This window comes from Haliaeetus albicilla, chromosome 1 (assembly GCF_947461875.1).
Source record: "Haliaeetus albicilla chromosome 1, bHalAlb1.1, whole genome shotgun sequence".
NCBI lineage: Eukaryota > Metazoa > Chordata > Aves > Accipitriformes > Accipitridae > Haliaeetus > Haliaeetus albicilla.
Genome location: NC_091483.1, coordinates 52495991 through 52515440, shown reverse-complemented (window position 1 = coordinate 52515440; position 19450 = coordinate 52495991). Strand labels below are relative to the sequence as shown.

At 35.1% G+C, this 19450-nt stretch overlaps 1 protein-coding gene across 1 annotated transcript in view; it reads left to right on the top strand.

The window, feature by feature from the left end:
- Positions 1 to 19450, top strand: part of TUSC3 (tumor suppressor candidate 3) — a 136412-nt gene that overhangs the window by 46968 nt on the left and 69994 nt on the right. Inside the window, exons 2-5 of the mRNA XM_069789366.1 lie at positions 5671 to 5840; positions 16021 to 16138; positions 18550 to 18690; positions 19281 to 19421. Coding sequence (XP_069645467.1) covers positions 5671 to 5840; positions 16021 to 16138; positions 18550 to 18690; positions 19281 to 19421 — 570 coding nt within the window. The remainder of the gene's footprint in view (positions 1 to 5670; positions 5841 to 16020; positions 16139 to 18549; positions 18691 to 19280; positions 19422 to 19450) is intronic.

The following is a 19450-nucleotide window of genomic DNA, read 5'->3' as shown; positions in this document are numbered from 1 at the left end:
TTTCATCACATCGCTGGAAACTGAGATCTATAATAGATGAACTTCAACTTTATTTTTTTGCTTTGTTCTTGATTCAATGATACGGACAACTGCAAATGGAAAAATCTTGCTAGCCACAGGGACAAAAGCAGAATTATTTAGAATTGCTGTCCCAAGCAGCTTATTTCAGTGGGGACTGCTCATCTGCTTGAGGGGATTGAGGCCAAAATACCAATGACTCTACTGCTACTCCAGCAACAAAAATAATTTTCACAGGTGATCTCTTTATGGAGAAATCCCCGTGTTAAATAAAGAACTGCTTTCCTTGTTGCATCAGAAAATTCCTGGCTTCTGGATTTTCTCGGTAAACATTTTTAAGGGTTATTTAGTTTTGAAAAAATGCTGTTGTGCCATATAGAATCATAGAATCATTTAGGTTGGAAAAGACCTTCAAGATCACCGAGTCCAACCATCATCCATGCCCACTAAACCACGTTCTGGAGTGCCTCATCTACGCGCTTTTTGAATACCTCCAGGGATGGTGACTCAACCACTTCCCTGAGCAGCCTATTCCAAGGCCTGACAACCCTCTCAGTAAAGAAATTTTTATTAATATCCAACCTAAACCTCCCCTGGTGCAACTTGAGGCCATTTCCTCTCGTCCTATCTCCAGCCACCTGACAGAAGAGACCAGCACCCACCTCACTACAACCCATATATCTTCACTTTGTTACAAAATAGCGTAGGAACAGCAAGTAATATTATAGTTCTGTTTGTTTTAAAGGTATTAGCATTCATGTTTTTTCCACACATAGGTCATATAGGTTCTTTTATTCTGCTTGGGGCATCAGCTAATAAAAATAAATAAATTATACATGGCTGCCTCTTCATCCATTGGTTTAAATCGTCTATATGCTTTTATCAGTAGACTGTTATCTGTTGACCCTTTTGTAGTTATTTGCACCAACAAAACTGCAGTTTCCTTTGTAAAGGAAGAATTTCCTTTCTCAAATTTATGCTTGTGGGTTTTTTTTGTTCAGTGTTTCAACTAAAACAGCCCCCTTGAGTTACCAGTATAAAGCTAGTAAGTGCTCAGAGGAATTCTGTAAATAAACGAGTTTAAAGAAATGTAGGGTCTTTAACTGTATAGACTGTGGAAAGGAGCAGAAAATTAGCAGTCTAGAGCAAAAATCAGATAGTGTCTCATTTTCTGGACATGAGTAACAATTGTTCATGTATCTCACTCATCACAAGATGTGTTTTGTCTAGTGGGTCTGATTTAGCCATCCTCTTGTACTTCTAGATTTTCTTTGGCAGAAGGGTTTCCCCAGGGGGTAGAAAGATGCAAGTTAATAAAACTTTTGTAAATGTCTGGAATCCTAATGGGAATTCATTTTGGTGACAGTTTTATATATGCTTTGTATAGTTGGATGGTAAATGGTAAAAGAAAAATACTGGAGCACTTGTTCAGTTTCAGTACCTTCATGGCAAGAATAATTTGGGATAGATCATTGTCTTTTCTAACAATGCTTTCCTGGGTATTAGGAGATTATTATTTTTATTATTATTCCATTAGGGTAATAGGGAAAATTCTGCCATTTGTTTCTAAATGTTTTCTGTCAATTTTTCTTCACTTTTCAACACTGTTCTTTTACCCAGGAGAAAATTTTTCACTGGAGGTAGACCTCATACTCACACCTTTATTCAACAATCTGTTTTTTATACACTGTTATCTTACAAACTTTTAATTTTCTTATAAAAATATCAGAGTTACATTCTGAATTATGAAATCCACAAGGCTAGTCTGCTAGTAGCTTGAGCATTTGTTTAAAATATACATTTATTTCCCTTTTTAACAGACTGGTCAATTTTCTGAGTGTAGTGTCTGAAAAGTGGGTGCCTTTTTGATCCAAAGCTACAGTAGACAGTTGGAATGTTGAAATGTGCCATACTTCTTGAAAGCAGGTACTCAACTTTAAAGTAAAATGCACAGCTAAAATAGAAACTCATTTAACACTAGATTTATTTCTTGGATTTCATTATTAAATGAGTTGAGGAAAAGGTTGATAACTTACTCAGCAGCATATATTGTGCAAATGTTTTATAAATGACAAAACCATATCAGACCTTCATCTATCTGTAAAGTGTTACAAATCAGAAAGCCATAAAATATAGGATATTCCACAGACTTCATTGTGAATTCTGGAGCTGTCAGTCCAAGGTCTCTTCTATCAATTACTCTGCAAAAGGAGACTTTATGGAATAAAGTGGACTAAAAAGTGGTAGGATATCTAAGTGCAGTGAGTTACCTAAGAGAAATCTGGCCTATAGCAGAATGTTTTATGATATATGTGATTATCTGCAATCTAATCAGTGATAACTTTCTATTTGAAAAAAATAGATTTCTTCAGAATCCAGTGCAGCAAGTAATAAAATCTTACCTAGTGACTTTATACTCCTGAAATACTAGCTTGATTACCTAGTGTAGTAAACATATTAGTTTAGCTTAGTTACTAGCTTTTTAACCTAGTGCATTTAGAAAAAGCAAAACAAAAGATCCAAGTGGTTGAGAACATTATGGTGAACTTCACAGTATTGCACAAGAACTACGTGAAGGTGACATTATACATGGCTGAATCTGAAGGAATCAGGGCAATTGTTTATTGGCAACAAGCTTCCAAGTAAAACTTTGTGTGGGTCTTCTCTGAGTAAGACTCTTCTGGTATCACTGATTATTTTGTAGAAACAAAGTATATAGCAGTAATAGAGCTGGTATTTTTCTCCCCTGTTTTTTTCTGTCAAGATCATGCTTTTGCTTTAATACCCTTAATGAATGATACTTCATGGGTTTCTATATCTTTTCTCAGAATAAGGCATATTCTGAAAAGTCTTTGGTTTTCTGTACTGAGGAGGATATTATGCATCCTTCCTGTGTTAATTTAAAAGTTGTATCTTTTATTAGTTCTCTTTGGTTTATCTTTTTTTGTTTCAGTTATTAAAGCTTTTGGAAATATGAGTCCACATCCTTTTTAGCTCCTTATGTTTTATTGCACGTTACCAACTGGAGTGCCTCATGCAAAACTAGTGAATCTTTTGAAATGAACAGAAAGATTTAATCCGGGCACTGCTAATCCAAGGAAGTCTTACAAATGAATAGACTTCATTTTTATGTAATCTGCTTTATGATTGTTTTTAAAGAAAAGAACTTACATAATATCTTTTTGAAGCAAAACTACCCAAAACGTGTCATTTAGCAGCAGAAAAATTTTATAGTATTAATTGATTCATTGGTATTCTCATGATAAACAGAATTGTAATCTCTCCTTCCATTTGTGATTACAAATCTCAGCTAAATTCTGAGAATAGGAATGAAAACCTAAAATATGGGTTTTTTTTTAAAGGCTTTACAGAGTTAACTAAGTGTGGCTGTCTCAGAACTGTTCATGATTTACGCTGATCAAAGCTTCTTTTGGACTCAAAACTTCTGATGACCAACTGTGCCTTATAAGGAGCTCCAAGGGGCATCATCTGCTAATTTTTAAGATGGAAGATCTGACAGGCTGTCCTGGTTTTGGCTGGCATAGAGTTAATTTTCTTTCTAGTTGCTGGTATAGTGTTATGTTTTGGATTTAGTATGAGAAGAATGTTGATAACACACTGATGTTTTCAGTTGTTGCTAAGTCATGTTTAGACCAAGTCAAGGATTTTTCAGCTTCTGATGCCCAGCCAGCAAGAAGGCTGGAGGGGTACAAGACATTGGGAGGGGACACAGCCAGGACGGCTGACCCAAACTGGACAAAGGGGTATTCCATACCATGTGATGTCATGCCCAGTATATAAACTGGGGGGAATTGGCCAGGGAGGAGTGGATCGATGCTTGGGGACTGGCTGAGCATTGGTCAGCAGGTGGTGAGCAATTGCATTGTGCATCACTTGTCTTTCTTGAGTTACATTTCACTCTCTTTTTGTTATCTTCCTTTCCATTTTTTTTTTTTTAAATTTCAATTATTAAACTGTTCTTAACCCACAAGTTTTACTTGTTTTTGATTCTCCTCCCCATCCCACCGGGGTGGGGGGAGTGAGTGAGTGAGCAGCTGCATGGTGCTTAGTTGCTGGCTGAGGTGAAACCACGACACAGGCAAAATGTAATTTTCCTTTATCCATGTAGTTCAGTCCTTCCTTCCCCTCATATATCTATCTATACTGTTATTTATAGCCTTACTGATTTTTCAAAATGTTACTAGATGAGCTAATTTTTCTATTTTCTTGTTTTTTCTGTTTTTTTTAAAAAGTTAAAAATTAAAAATTTTTCTGTTTTTTTTAAAAAGTCCTACAAAAGCCACCTTGTATCCTTGCTCAGTTGTTACTGCACAGTATTTGAGTTTTATCCTTGCCTTGCCTGTCATCATGTTCTCTGTCCTCAGAGCATCCCCATTTCAATATGTTTGTTAAGCTAGTTTATTCTTCCCTTCCACTGCAGACCCTCACCAGTTTGTATAGCCTTTCACTAACTCACGAGTATTTTATCAGAGGTCTCTCACCTTCCAGTTTTCTGAACTCGGTTTCTCTTTTGTTTGGTGCTCCTTCTTCACTTCCAGTCTTTGTTTCTGTCTGTCCCCCTCTCCGTCCTTCCCACCTTCTCTCAACACTCAGCTTCTGTGCAAGTTGTACTATTCCAGTTTTTTCCACTCTTTTTAGCTCTTATTTGATATAGGCAGCTTCCACAGTGTCCTTGTGCAGGAAACCGAAGACTTAAAACAAGATGGATTGTTGCATTCATCCTGGTACGCTGTAAGTGTAGATGCACCTGCTCTAGCATGGTCAGTGCTACCTCACTGAACCTAGGTAATTTAGGAGACTAAAAATTCTCTGCTGAGCATGTGTGACATAAGGCTTACTTGATTAAAAAAAAAAATTAGATGAATTTTCATAGGAATAATTAGATGAATGTATTTAACTTGAGGGCCATCTTGTAATATGTCTCAGCCTGCTTTTAAATCATTCATGTGATGGAATGCTTTCATGCAAAAGAAAAGCCACACACAAGCAAATTTTTTTTTTATTATACACTTATAGTTCAGCCAACATATTTTCGGGATCTCGATCTTGAGATCTCGTGTGTTGATCTCGTAACAGAATGTGCCTAGATGGGTTTATAAGACAATGCATTCCTGTCTGTAGCAAAATATAAAACTTACATTAATTTAAATTCAATATGATATATATTTGTAAGGAAATTCTGAACATAACTTTCTCTTTGTACCTACATTTTTCTTTCATTGTAATATTTGAGTGACTGACAATATCTTGCTGTGATTTTTACTAAAAAGAATAAATATAACATAATGCTGCATTTTCTAAAGCTTCCAATTTTTAATGAAAGTAAATGATTGCTGTACTGATATCTTGTATTTAGACAGTCAGCCTTACTCTACTCCTTTGCCTTCGGTAGCAACCTGTTTGATTTCATTTCATGTATCCTTTCTGTTTAAGACCACATCGATTTATTTTTTAAAATACTTAAAATTTACTTGTCTACGTAGAAGACTAAATTGTGCTATAAGATATATAGAGGTACCCCCAACCTCCTGCTTAAGTCCATAGGAGCTCTGAGGATGCAAAGGCAGAATATAGGTACAAAGTGCTTGAAGTTTAAGCTTAAACATTCCTTATCTTTGTCTTCAATTACAGAATCTTTTGGCTGAGAAGGTGGAACAGCTGATGGAGTGGAGCTCAAGGCGCTCTGTCATCCGCATGAACGGAGACAAATTCCGAAGATTTGTGAAGGCTCCACCTCGTAACTACTCTGTGATAGTGATGTTCACCGCTCTCCAGCCGCAGCGGCAGTGCTCTGTTTGCAGGTAATTTATACCTTAGTGATATTTTTCATCTTCCTCACCACAGTTTTCAAGTGAACATTTTAATCAATGTGCAATATACTGAGTAGAATTGTTCTTTGCATGGGATAGATGCTTACTTTTTAACAGGCTCCTGTGTTTTTTACATGATGTTTTCAACTGCCTTTTAATCTATATGTCAAATTTTAGAAGTCTTCCTAGTTTTGCATTTTATTAAATTACAGTTGAAGAAAATGTACAGAACTGACCAAGACTTTCTCTTTAAGAAATCTGCTTTATTTTATTATCAGTCGACCATGATCTTTCCAAAGATGTTTTGTGACAGAAGTGATTCATTGCCATCTAATAATATGACACTTCACTGGTTTCTTCAGTTAAGCGATGTCCAAGGCTCTGATGCAGGTGTGAGTTACCCTGTGATTTCACAGCTTTGGACAGTTCTTACATGGAAGTACATTTTTCCACGAGGACATGCTTGTTGTGGAATGCTGTCTGGCACAGCACTTTGATATGTTCTGGTGGCTCCTATTAGAGTGGCTCTGGTATTCTTCTAAGTTCAAGAGCTTTCTCCGGAAGTTCCTAGTTCAGTAAGTTAATCCAAAAATGACTAATGATAGACATGGAAATAGGGCCAAGGGACTGAAAGGTAGTCATGCATTTAATTACCTTACTAAATCAGAAACTGAGCTAATAGAACCTTCTTCAGCCAAAATACGCATTAGAAATTACTATGTTTAGTAATAGGTGGGATTATTGTGCAGGGAGTTCTAAACAGTATTTAAATAGGCAGCAAAATATTCTGTAGAACTATGAAATACATAAGCTTTATATGAAGAAATATTATTTCTTGGTTTTAAATAGGTGTACCTTAAACAACGCACAGTTGGTAAATATAGCAGCTTGTTAGCTTTCTTGAGTGTTGGAATGCGACATTTACAATAGAAACTTCAACTTGTGTATCTGTAGTCATATATGGTGCTATTTGATTTTTTTTTTTAATAGATTAATTTTTTGTCATTGAAGTCAGTTGGTCAATTTTGAGGGAGAGTATATAAATTGCATTCCCATGAGCTCACCCTCCACATCTGACCTGTGAAGGTGAAGGAGTAGGTACAGAAGCTTTCTTAAATCAAAGGAATTTTTTCTTTAAAACTTCCAGCACTTGGTTGCTATATTTCTTCTTTGTGTTGCCAGAGTTCAACTTTAGGAGATGAAATAGGAGTTGAAAGTTTACCATATTGTTTTAAGTCATTCCTTATTTTCCTACCCAGTAGTTAAAGCTACAGGAGATGTACTAAGTTCAGCTTTATAAGGGTCAGTGTATTCATTATTATAATGGCCATAGCAAATTCTTTCCGTGTGTTATGATGTACAGCTCTTTTGTAGGGCATGTGAAAACAACATAAGTATTGCTGTTAAAGAAGTTAATTTTGCTTACAACTGTATATTGTTTACTGTACTGAAAAAGAGCTTATAAACTTCATCCTGTAATATACCAGGCTAGCCATTAATATACAGAAGCAACTGAAAATATTTAAGCATAAAATGAGGGAAAAAACCAACATACTGCTTTCAGTTGAGTTTGTTTAAATAAATGTGAAGGTGTGATCCACTTTTTCATGTGAAATAAAAGGAATTTGATGAGGTTGGTCGTACTGCACGTAAAACCATTATCAGGAAAATCAATATTTTCAAATCAATGGCTAATTAATGGACAGGAGCACTGAAAGGATATACAGAACTGAAATGCATGCATTACTTTATTGTTAGCTATGCACTAGCCACTCTGCCTAAAGGAAAAATAGATTTTTAACTTAATCTGTAATGTTGTATGAGGATGCTTTTGTCTAAGATTTAAGTTAATTGTTACTTTATCGAAATATTTTCAGAACAATTGCATACAAATAAATCAGTTTCATACTTCAAATACAAAAAAACACCTAGACTGAAATATTTGACTTGGAATAACTTTGTCATAAGAATTAGTACTTTTTTTTTCTCCTAAAAATTGAGTCTGGTTAGTTTATGCACCACAGGATTATCTAAAATAAAAAAAAAAGGAAAAGGTTTTGTCTTTTCCGTTTGGTGGCTAGATTTGACATTTCAGTATTTTATCTCTTCTAAATGTCCAGCTTTTAAAGAACAGGGGCACAGTATTTTCAAAAGGCAAAAAAAAGGTGTTTGTGTGCTGCTGTTGCATAGAGCTACATCAAATGCTAAGCATGAAAAACAAAGCATTATAAAAAAAAAAGATAAATAACAGGATGGGGAGCAATGGTAGGAAAAGCAGTCCTCTTCTGGAGAAGAGCAGTGAAACCTGATCATCATTAGAGCAGGCCATTGCAGATTTGCATATTTGAGGCCAGAATAGATCATGTGTGTCCTATCTTGTTAAACTATATTCTTTGTGTATCTGATTTTGCATTTGGTTATATTTAGAATGTTTGTTGTTAAAATGAGCCCCTGCTTACAGTAAAATCTATATGACTTTTCTGGCAGGTTTTTGGAATGGTTGTGCCACCAAAGATGGAGAGGTAGCTTCTTGCATTCAGAAAGTTAGCGTCACTTTTGGCACTCTTCAAAGTGAATGCAAAGTCAGTTTGGTGCTCCACATTCTCTACGAGGGAACGCTACTGTGCCTGTCCATTCCTGAAAAGTGCTGTAGTTTGGACTTTGTCTAGAAGGTATGAAGGAAGGATTTTCTCCTCCTTCCCCCATCCTTTTTAATGCCAAAGAAGTTCCAAATTTTGGATAAAACTTGGTTGAGGTGATCTTAGCCAAGTCTTAAAATGCTTGGAAGCATTTTTAATGTTTAAACATTTTTAAAAAGTCTTACCTATCCATATAGCAAGGACCTACATGTGGAACACTGACCAAATTTGTTTCAGAGAATCCAAGGCTTTTCTGTGCGCAGCAAGGAGGACATTGTAACATCAATCACATAAATCATTTAACAGTTATGATTTGTGAATGTATATGGAGATAATACCAACGTACTCTTAAAAAGCCACATACAGAGAAGTCCCTGGGACTCCAGATATTTAGATGAAACTTTTGTATGTAAAAAATATCCTTTCAGTGAAAGGATATCTTTTTTCAGTAAAACCAAAGCATATTGTGTGTTTTGTAGGTATTCTTTAGCAAAAGTTACTTAAGATCTTTTTTTCCAATGGAATGAGAAGGGTTTCTTTATCAATACAGGAGATGAATACATAATCTTATGTATCATCTTGAGAAAGATCAATTAAAAAAATTTTTGAATGCTTTGTTTGCCTATTTTTGAAACTTATCTGTTCATCCAATGCTAGGCTTGTTTGCTCCTGATATACATCATATTGTTGTATTTAATGCTTTTCCTTTACTTAATTTTGCTTGATTTCCTTCTAATTTTTTACATTATCCCTTTTCAGTATATACTTTTAAAAGTTAGAAATATATCTGCATTACTGATCCAAATTTGTTCTATGCCCAAAACAAATTAGGTAGATTTATAGGTGTTTCTAAAAGACAACTACCAGGTTGTCATCTTTGAGACAGATATCTGTTCTGTATTCATCTTAATGAAATATTTTCACAAACTGTGGACTGGAAAATATATTCGTAGGCTATCTGAATCAATCCAGTCCTAACACATGAAGGCTTCTGTAAACCAGCAGCTCTGTATACATGTTAGTAGTGCCTCTAGTCATCCCTCTTGAGTGTTTTTCAAGGAAATTCTGTCTTTATCCTAAAGCAGAATTTGGAGTACAATATTTCCATCTAGCTTTGTGAACAAGAAAATTTCAATTTTCTGTTCAAAAAGAGCTATCGAAAGCCATCTGATGCCTTCACAACTATGTAAGCGGTAGCATAAAAATGTCAGTTTTCCTATTGACCCAGTTGTTTAGGTTCAATATGACATAGCTGGTATTCAGAAATGAATTAACCATAACAGATTAGATATCCTATGTGCTCTTGAATGTGAAGTCATTGGTGGAAGTGGGATGTGTTTCTAACAGTTGAACGTCTGGGGTTTTTTTCCATGCATGTTTGGAAACGTGTATGATTAAACAGTTTTGGTCCCAGGAAATTAAACTTGTTTAGTCTTAATTGACTGTTCTTGGTGTATATATTCTGCAACAGCATATTGGAAGCAGATCCTAAAGGGCACTTTGATGCACTGTGATGATGAATCAGTTTGGATTTTTTTTTTTTGTTCGGATGAACAGTCAGAACTAATCTAACTCTAAACAGTAACTCCTTGGGATATAAGGCCAGCTTCTGTTTTTCCTTTGTGCTTGGGTATTCACTCAGCTAGATAGTTTCTCTCTATTACCACATCAGTCACACTACTGAAAAAAACTACTTGTATATTTAAGAAGGAGAACAAAAGAACGGTCACTTTAACAGCAGCATCTTCACAGGGATGAAGAGACTGTTTCTCAGCCTGTACTTTGTATTGCATCCCAGCAAACGGTAACTACTAGCCTGACTTGAATGCATGTTTGGGTGAAAATTCTCTTCCAGCTTCTCTGCTCTTCGTCTTCTTGCCTGTACTTGGAATCTGTTCCCCCATTTTATTATCACTACATTTTCCCAAAGGGATCAGCACCATTTTAGCAACCAGACTTCAACAACCCCCCCACTCCACTTGACTGAGTATTAGTGCTTTGATTTTCAGCTGCACATGGGCTTTAGCTCTAGCCTGCGGAAACCATCACTGTGCTTACTGTTCCTCTGCATCTTTCATTGTTATCATTAACTCCTTCTTTTTTGTTTGTTGCCGTACTATCTAATCACTCCATAAGCAAATTATATGAGGTCTTTTATTTTACTTTCTAAGCTCTGCTTCTCTCATCTCACAGGCAGAAGCAATAATCTCTGCTTTGCATGCAGGTACATATCAGAGATGTCTTGTTTGTTGCCAAACAGTTCACACTTTTGTCTGGTTCATTTTTCAAATTCATTGTTGAATTATTTTCATTTAGAAGGGGATATCTCAGTCAGAGAAATGAAACTGGTCACTTGTTTCCCAACAGCTGAAGCCCATCAACAAAAAGATGTATATTTGGTTTCATTGGGTTTGTTCCTTAGTGTTCCTTGAAAAGATCAGAACAGTGTTAGAGGCTAAAGATGCTAAGTTTCAGTGGATAGGGTCTATACCTTGACCTGTGCCACTGGTTTTTTTAATGAGATAATGGTGAAAACATGTAAATTAGACATGTACATTCCTCTGTGAATTTCATGCTACGTGAAACAAATGGATTTTGGTTTGCTTTCTTTCTACTATGCTTGTTTATGCCTGTGAATTCCTAAATGTTTCTTTTAAAGATGTAACTGAGCCCGTTTGAATCATTGCAAATCAAGATTAAAGCCTACAATTAGCATCTTAAATGATCAGGAGAAAAATGGGGAAATGCAACAGAGGAAGACTATAGTAATGGTAGGTGACTACTTGTGGAGACAAGCTTGTAAACCACACAAACTGAAAATTGTGTTGTTTCAGTCCTGGAGGATGTTGAATAGTATTTTACTGTACAAGTAACAAACCTGCTTCCAGATTCTGGGAAAACACAGTTTTGCAAAGACAGTATTTATGAAGCAGCAGCTAGAAGTGGCTGGTAATGCAGAGGAATTTGTGTAGCCAGTAATTTTCTTCACCCCCATGTTGACCAGACTATTGCATTTTTAAAAGCATCAGAAGTTTCATTATATTGAAAGGAGCACTGATTACTCCCATTAGCTAAAGTTGTGTGTGTGTCTATAAATACGTGTGTGTGTGTAAATATACCTATATATACATAAAATATATATGTGGGACGTGAGGGAGATAGGTCAATTTTGCAGGTGTGGCACATATTTTCTAAAGACTTCTTTTATTTCATTTGAGTGACAAGGCTGAATTCTATCAGAAATTATTAATGGCATCTATTGGAACAAGCTCGTACTGACTGCAGAAAGCCTGCTGCAGAATGAGCTCAGAGTCAACTGCTTAAGCTATTCCTTCTGTATTTTTTACAGGATTATATAAGAGGTAAGTTATAATTCAATGTATAGTTTGTGTATTTTTAAGTTTTGAGCTTAATGTAGTGTGTGTTTCATAAAGGGCTCTGAATGTAGCTGCTTTCTGCTGTTGACTCACGATGTGCAAAAGGAAATGACAAAATATTTGAGAGAAGAGATTCCACATAGTTTTATTAACATCTACCCTATCAGTGAGACTTCCAAGAGGAGGTTTTTAATCTAGAAAAGAGAGTAATTCTGTTGGTTTCCCTGTTCAAGAAGATATCTCAGAAAACTGTTTTCAAGTAGCCGATCAAAGAGCAGGTCAACAGCAAAAAGAATTCTGACTGTCAAGGAGGTGTCGTCAGAAAGAAGAAGCAGGTTCCTCTGCCTTTCAGTTTTTTTCTGGTTGATCAAGAGCAGGTAGTGAGAAAATCATTGACAGGTGTCTTAGCTGTACTGAGAGGGAGTTATCTTTTGAACTTTTGTTCAAAGAAGGAACAGGAAATGTGGAAGGAGCTGTTGAAAGTTCTGCAATTGCTTTTCCAGTGCACTTTAGGATCTTGATAGAAGTATTGATGAGTCCTGTTTAACAGGCAGTAATTTTATACTTGGATCATAAGAGACCTCTTATTCTTCCAGTGGTCACAATTTTTTTTTTTAACTTTGCAACTTCTACAAAATATGATCTTGTAGCTTCTTTTCATCTGCAGAATATTGAAAGTTTCATGGGATGCTGTAAATGGAATAGCATGGATTTTAGCTTGCTTTCTCCTATTATAGATATCTAGCTTGCATAAACAGTGTAGTTTTCAACTAGTGTCCATACTCTCTTCAGTTTGTCGTGTGTGGTGAATTTTCTCGACACATTTGTAGATTCTTCAGTGCTTTTCATCTTGACGTTATGAGTCACCCTAAACAAAAATAAAAGCAAATAAGCATTCTGAATTTATTATCTTCTAAATACTGAGAAGTCGTCAAAATATGCACTTAGCTCCTTCTTCTCTTCATTTTGGGAAAACTATTCCAAATAAAAAACAAAAGTTGTTTTGGAGGTAGATTGCAGCGTTGGTCACAATTTAAATAAACAGATGAATAAGAGCAGTTAGGTGATCTGGTAGTGCATTCTTTGCCAATTGTATATTTGTAAGTGTTTTGTACAGTCCATAGTGTGCCAAAAAATAATGCTTTACTGCGTTCTTTGGCAAATAATTCCACAGTCTCTTTTGTTCTTCTCCTAATATTCTGTTTGTGTGTTCCTTACTGTAATGTTGGACTAATAGAATCAAATTAATCTAATGTAATGTAGCTCAAGCTATACAAATCTGACTATCTGCCATAGACACCCACATATTTAATCTTTTTAAATAAAACTTTTAATATTTCATGAGCACCTCTTGCATAATGGAAGAAATTTTTGTAGAGCGTTTGCTTAGCAGCTTACTTTTCAGTATGTTGCATTTTCTAGATAAATCTAATAGTAGCATTCCCTTTTGATATGGCCACTATTTTCTAGCAGCTGGTTAATATTACCGTTGTTATTGCTGTATTCCTGTATTGCTGTTATGATGAAATTCTAAAGAGGTGACTGCAGCAGCAGTAACATTTAAATCTTCTCCACCTACCAAAAAATCCTTTCAAACTAACAAGAGCACTCCTAACATTATTCTGATGAGTTGATACCAAGTGTAGTTTTGCCCTATGCTTTTATAGTATTTCATATAATTATTGTAAGAATTTCATATAATTAACATTACTTCATAGAACCAAACTGATAGAATTGATATTAACTAATGTTAGAGATAGGTAGATAAGAAGTGACAGAACTGATATTGCCTGATGTTAATTGGAGGCTGCATTTTTTTCAGCCAAGTGCTTATGCTTTTTACCATTATTCTATCTGAAAAGAAATAACCAACACTACAAAAAATTATTAATATGATTGTATCAGCTTTGTGTCTATTGACTATTATATAGTGGACTGTAGAATGTTCTTCAGTTCTGTATGTGGTAATCCTGTAACTTTGTATTCCTGCCCCTCCTTGTTTCACTCCTGCTTCTCCACAGCCCTCAAGAGCTGCTGCTGTGAGGATGTATTACAGAATGCTTTGCTATCTTCAGTGTGAGGATGAAATTGTGCTTTGATTCTGTTATAGAAAATCTAAGACAACCTTTTGCAAAATGATACTTTCAGAAGTATACTTTCTACCTATTAAATTAATTCAAAATAGTTCAAAGATGCAAAATACATGGAGATCAACAGGAACAAGAGTCTTCTCTCAAATAGTGGGGGTATAAACGCAGTACCTGAATTTCCCAGAAATACTGTTTCATCACAAGTGAAAGGTAGACTAAGAAGAGTGATGGCATCAAGATGAAGTGATTTTTATCATCTTCTTATAATAAAAATGGTCCAGCTCTAATATAGCAGGTTTAACAGAACAGTGCCCTACAGCTATTATTTAAGATTTTAAAGCATTCCTTTGATGTTGTATGACTGCCCTCTTCAGGATGACAGTGAATATGTTAGTCTACTTAGTATCTGTTTCTAGAAATAACCAATCTAATGTCTAAATCAGATTTTTTTTATATTTGCAAACTTTGAGTAAGTGTGTTAAGTAGCAAATTTTACTCAAGTAATTAAGGGTGAAAGTTGTGGGGTTTTGTGGTTTATAAGATTTATTCTTGGGGGGGTAAGATCATAAAATTTCATTTTAACTTTTTTATGATAGATTTTTTCGTGTACAATATATATTCATTGGTACAACACAACTCTGCTGTAGTTGTATGTAATATATTTCATGCCTAAGGCTGAGCTCAGTTATGAGGAAATGGGGAAGGTCTTATGACTTCTGTGGTCCTGTCATCCTATTCCTCCTCTTTGTTCTCTCAAAATACAATATGTATTATGTGTGTTTAGTGCAGAGTTTCTCTTGCAACAAACAGATTTTTGCATCTACAGCTTTTAAATAAACAGCATTTTGCACCATCAAACACATGGAACTGGTTTTATAGAAACAGTGTTTCGACAAAAGCTGCAGGATACATTTATTCATCTACTATTCATCTACATTCATACTACTTCTGCAATCTTACCATATGCAAAGATAGGTTGCCAAGTGGTAGAATCTTGGTTTGGACTCTACAGCAGATATGAATAATTAGTAATATGGAAATAATTAGCAAAGGAGCCTGTGTAAAGCCAAAAGTACTGCAAGGATCCTTTTGAGGTTTTTTTTTTTCCTTTGTTTTTCTGAATTATTCATTGATATGGATTTGTCCTGTAGAAGAACCTGTGGTTTTATGGTTCTGTGATTGTGTGTTTAGAGAACGTCTTTGCTGGTAAGGATACCAGAATTCTCCTGGAATTACTTTTCTCCTTTCCTCTCAGTGCAGACAGGGCAAAGTTGTTTGTTTTGTTTTGGTGGGTTGGTTTTTTTTTCTTTTAAAATGAACAAATGAACGAACAAACAAAATCCAACCAACCAAAAAAACCTCACCTGAATATAGAGCCGTGAGTAAAGCCAAGGGGAGGCTTTCTGACAAATTTGGGTAGTAGCAATATGACTTTCTAGTGAAAGATTATTTAACCCTATATGTTGTACAAAATTATCCTTTATCACTTTTAAAACAAGTTTTGTAGAAATAACCTTGCGTGAATTATGCTACTTAGAAGCCTACTCTTCATTTAGTTAATATCATTTCCCCAGTGCTTAGCAGTTTCTATGGCTCTTTCTATGGCTCTGCTATTTTAGGAAGATTACTACTGTCACACTTCTGTGTTATTTTTCCACTAGTTTCAGAATTCCTTATGCACTGCTGTCTCCAGCAAGTAAATCCTGATATAGTACTCAAGGGCCATGTAAGCATCTGCTTCCGTGGCTCTGTTAGCAGATTTGCATGACGCTTGCCACTCAGGCCACTCCTGTTTTCTGAGACTTTTAAGTATGGAAAGCATTACTTTTTGTTAACATCATCTTGGGATTTCTCTGGTATATTTTGACTTAACACATTTCTAATTCTGGAGAAGGCAAATTTGAAGCGAGGTGTTGCATAACTAGCTGAAACTTTTTTTAATTGCTAGTATGGGTGTTGAGAATGATACTGCAAGTGTAATTCATCTAACAGCTGCAGCTGGTTATAGGATCTTTTTTGCCAGCAAATGCCACATGGATGTACATTTGTTTCTTTTCCTTAACAGGCAAGCTAATGAAGAATATCAAGTGCTGGCTAATTCATGGCGCTATTCATCTGCTTTTTCAAACAAACTGTTTTTCACAATAGTGGATTATGATGAAGGTGCAGATGTTTTTCAACAGGTAAATGTTGGATACTGTAAAACATTCTTAATTTTTAAAACTACGTGTTGGTTTGCCAAATGATACAAGACATTATTTTCTGTATGTAGGTGTGTACCTCTGTGTTTTGTATGCAAATTCTTCCTGGTTAAAAACACCAGGCACTGCAGTTTCTATGACATTAGCGAAGACGGATTGTACCAGTAGCCACTTCTAGTATTTTCCAAGTGTAGTTTATAATGTTTGTTTATAGAATACATTATATGTATGCAACTTTTTTTCAACCAATTATTAATGTCATTTTTTAGAATTAAGTGCAATGGAACTAACATTTGCATTTAAAGATTTCCTTTATCTTTAGGGGAAAAAAGCTCTTAACTAAAACAGCCTTTAATTGCTCTTATGTAATACAATATTCTTCAGCTCCAGTAATATTTGTATTAGTCTGGAAGTTCTTCAGGGAAAAGAGAAGAGACTGGTTTAGATTTTATATATTGGCTATGAAGAGTGGAAAATCAATTGTTGGAGAACAGTCTAAGACCCTGTCTTAAATGAGTAGTCAAGGCAAAACACATCCCTTGAAAATTGCTACTAAATACTGACATGCTTTTCTCTGATATCTATCCGTTGATTGAAGCTAAAAATGCAGATTGAGAGGAGTGACAAGTTTTGAAGTTCTCCGTATTTTTAACCACCTTTTGGTGAAGTGAGTGACTTAAAATTTTCAGGGGAAAACTTTGATTTTAAAAATACTTAAATTAATAAGTTTAATTACTGTGTTTAGGAAATATTTTTGCTTCCAGTTGACATCTTAGAATGTACTGCGTAAAGAATAGTTATTAATGACTTAAGATTTTGCTTTAAAAATTTTAGTTCAAATAAGCTTTAAAATCATCTTAGATTATCCTACATGGTTACAATAATACAAAGTATGTTGTTTGATCTTGCCTGAAGCCAATCAATATGTATTAGAATAGTCCAGTCCAACTTATTGCTTGTGTAAAAGGGCAAAAGTTCAGTTTATTTTCAGGTGGTATGCATTTAAAGTCATGTAGAAGACCAAATTAGATAAAATATATAAGGTTTTGACTGTCTTTGAGAAATACAGTGTTAAGAATAAGTGAAACTAATGACTATTTTAAGGTGGATTTGGGGGAAATGTAGTTCTGACCTTAGGTTTATGTGTGCAAACAAGTTATGTAATACTGATGCCGTAGCAAAAAAAACCCCAAAGTAACGTGACTTTGATTTTTCAGCTTTTACTGTCTGTAGAGAAATGTCAAAGCAGTTGCAGACCACCTGCCCCCAAACTCTATACAATGTCAGAAGTTTTCTGTATCTCAGAATGTTTCTGTATCCTATAAAATGTTTTCTTAAACTATTTCAGAACATTTGTCTTAGCCTTTCTCAGAAAATTTTTTATTTCCAAATCAGTTCACTAAAGAAGAGGGCTATTTTTTGCTTAGATGGAAAATATTTTAATAGGTGGCAATTTCTATTGATAAATTCAGTCCTGTACTTGATTAAATGTGATGTTTTGGTAATGTGTTAAAACTCATCTTGCAGGAATGAAACAAACAAGTTTACTCTGCCTTTGTTACTTAAAGATCTCCATATTGCATCATCTTTAAGTATTTCCCCTGATTTTGTTTATGTTAATTTTCAGTTTTTCAAGCATTTTATTGCACCGTTTCTGAGATGGACTGAATACAGAAGAATTTTATATAGTAAAATTATATTCTCCTATACCACCTTGCAAAGTTGAAGTCAAAATTTGAAGTGGCAAATGTAAATGTAAATCTGTTTGTTTGTCACCTTTGAGTTTTTCGATACACCGTGAATAGGTCCAGTGACATCAATGCATGGATTAACAGTCATGTAATTTCTAGGCCAAGTTATGTAGTCTAACCTAGTTATCTAGGCCCTTCTGGATTTAAAAAAGACTAGTCATTAGTGGGTAGTCTGTCTTGAAGCCAGTGGAAGGCTAGAAGAATAGTTTAGTCTAGTTAACTTTGGACTGGTGAGAGCTAGGCAAGAGAAACAATGTCAAGCTATTTGAACACTTTTTTTCCTCCCTTAGAATTATAACCTAATAAACTTTAATAGATGGATGGGTGTAGGGTCTCTGTTTTACTAATTACAGGAAAGTTCTTAGAGCACATGAGAACTTTAAAGCATAAGATACTCTTACTCAGAAAAGTTTGTGGGTGAAATACTTTGAATAATTAAACATCCCGAAGAATCTACTGGAAGGCATATTCTGAGCACTCTTTTTGCAGGACTATACATAAAGATGTATAAAAAGAGAGTAATGTATGGAGGCAAATAATATTTTTATGCTAATTAGACTTGTGTTGTCTTATACATAAAAGCTAAACATTTTTGATGATAGAGTTACTAATTTTTTTCTGCTATGCTTCCTGGTTTTATAGCTGAATATGAACTCTGCTCCGACTTTCATGCATTTTCCTCCAAAAGGTAAACCCAAGAGAGCTGACACATTTGACCTGCAGAGAATCGGATTTGCAGCTGAGCAGCTAGCTAAATGGATAGCTGACAGAACAGATGTTCATGTAAGTCTTTCTACAATTTTAAAAGTTGAAGCCAAATGTATCTGTATTTGTAGTCTGAGACAGGCTGATGACAAATTCCATCTTTCCTTAATACCTTTTTTCCCCTCAAGTGTAGTTTCTAGAACACATAAAAAAAAAAAAAAGAAATGTGGTCATGGTACTTGTGGTAATTGCTGCAGTTTGCAGATTATATTCCATTTTTGTTGTGTTAAATTTTATGTAGTCTTATTCTGGATAAAAACAAGCAGTGATATTGTGAAAACCAGTTGTTAATAAGTAAAAGGTGCTTTGCAAAACTATATACAAACTGGATCGATCCAAAGGTAGCTGCTTCTAATTCAGACACAACCTGCAAATCCCTTGAAGAAGTAATGTTTTGGAGTTGGACAGTTCAAAATGATGCTTAAAACATTTTTCATATTATGTGCTTATTGAAGGAAGTACTGTTTTTCTTATTTTCTTATTCCCCTTTAGGGATTAGTCTTTCTGACTCTGAAACAGGATTTCAGGTGCTTCCTGTTTGTTTATATGGAAGATGATCTGTATGTATGCATTTATTTGCTATCTGTATTTGCATTTATCTTTTCCAGATTAGAGTGTTCAGGCCTCCTAACTATTCTGGTACAATTGCACTGGCTCTTCTGGTATCTCTTGTTGGTGGCTTGTTATATCTACGAAGAAATAACTTAGAGTTCATCTACAACAAAACTGGCTGGGCCATGGCAGCTCTGGTATGCAGATATTCCTTACTAATATGCTT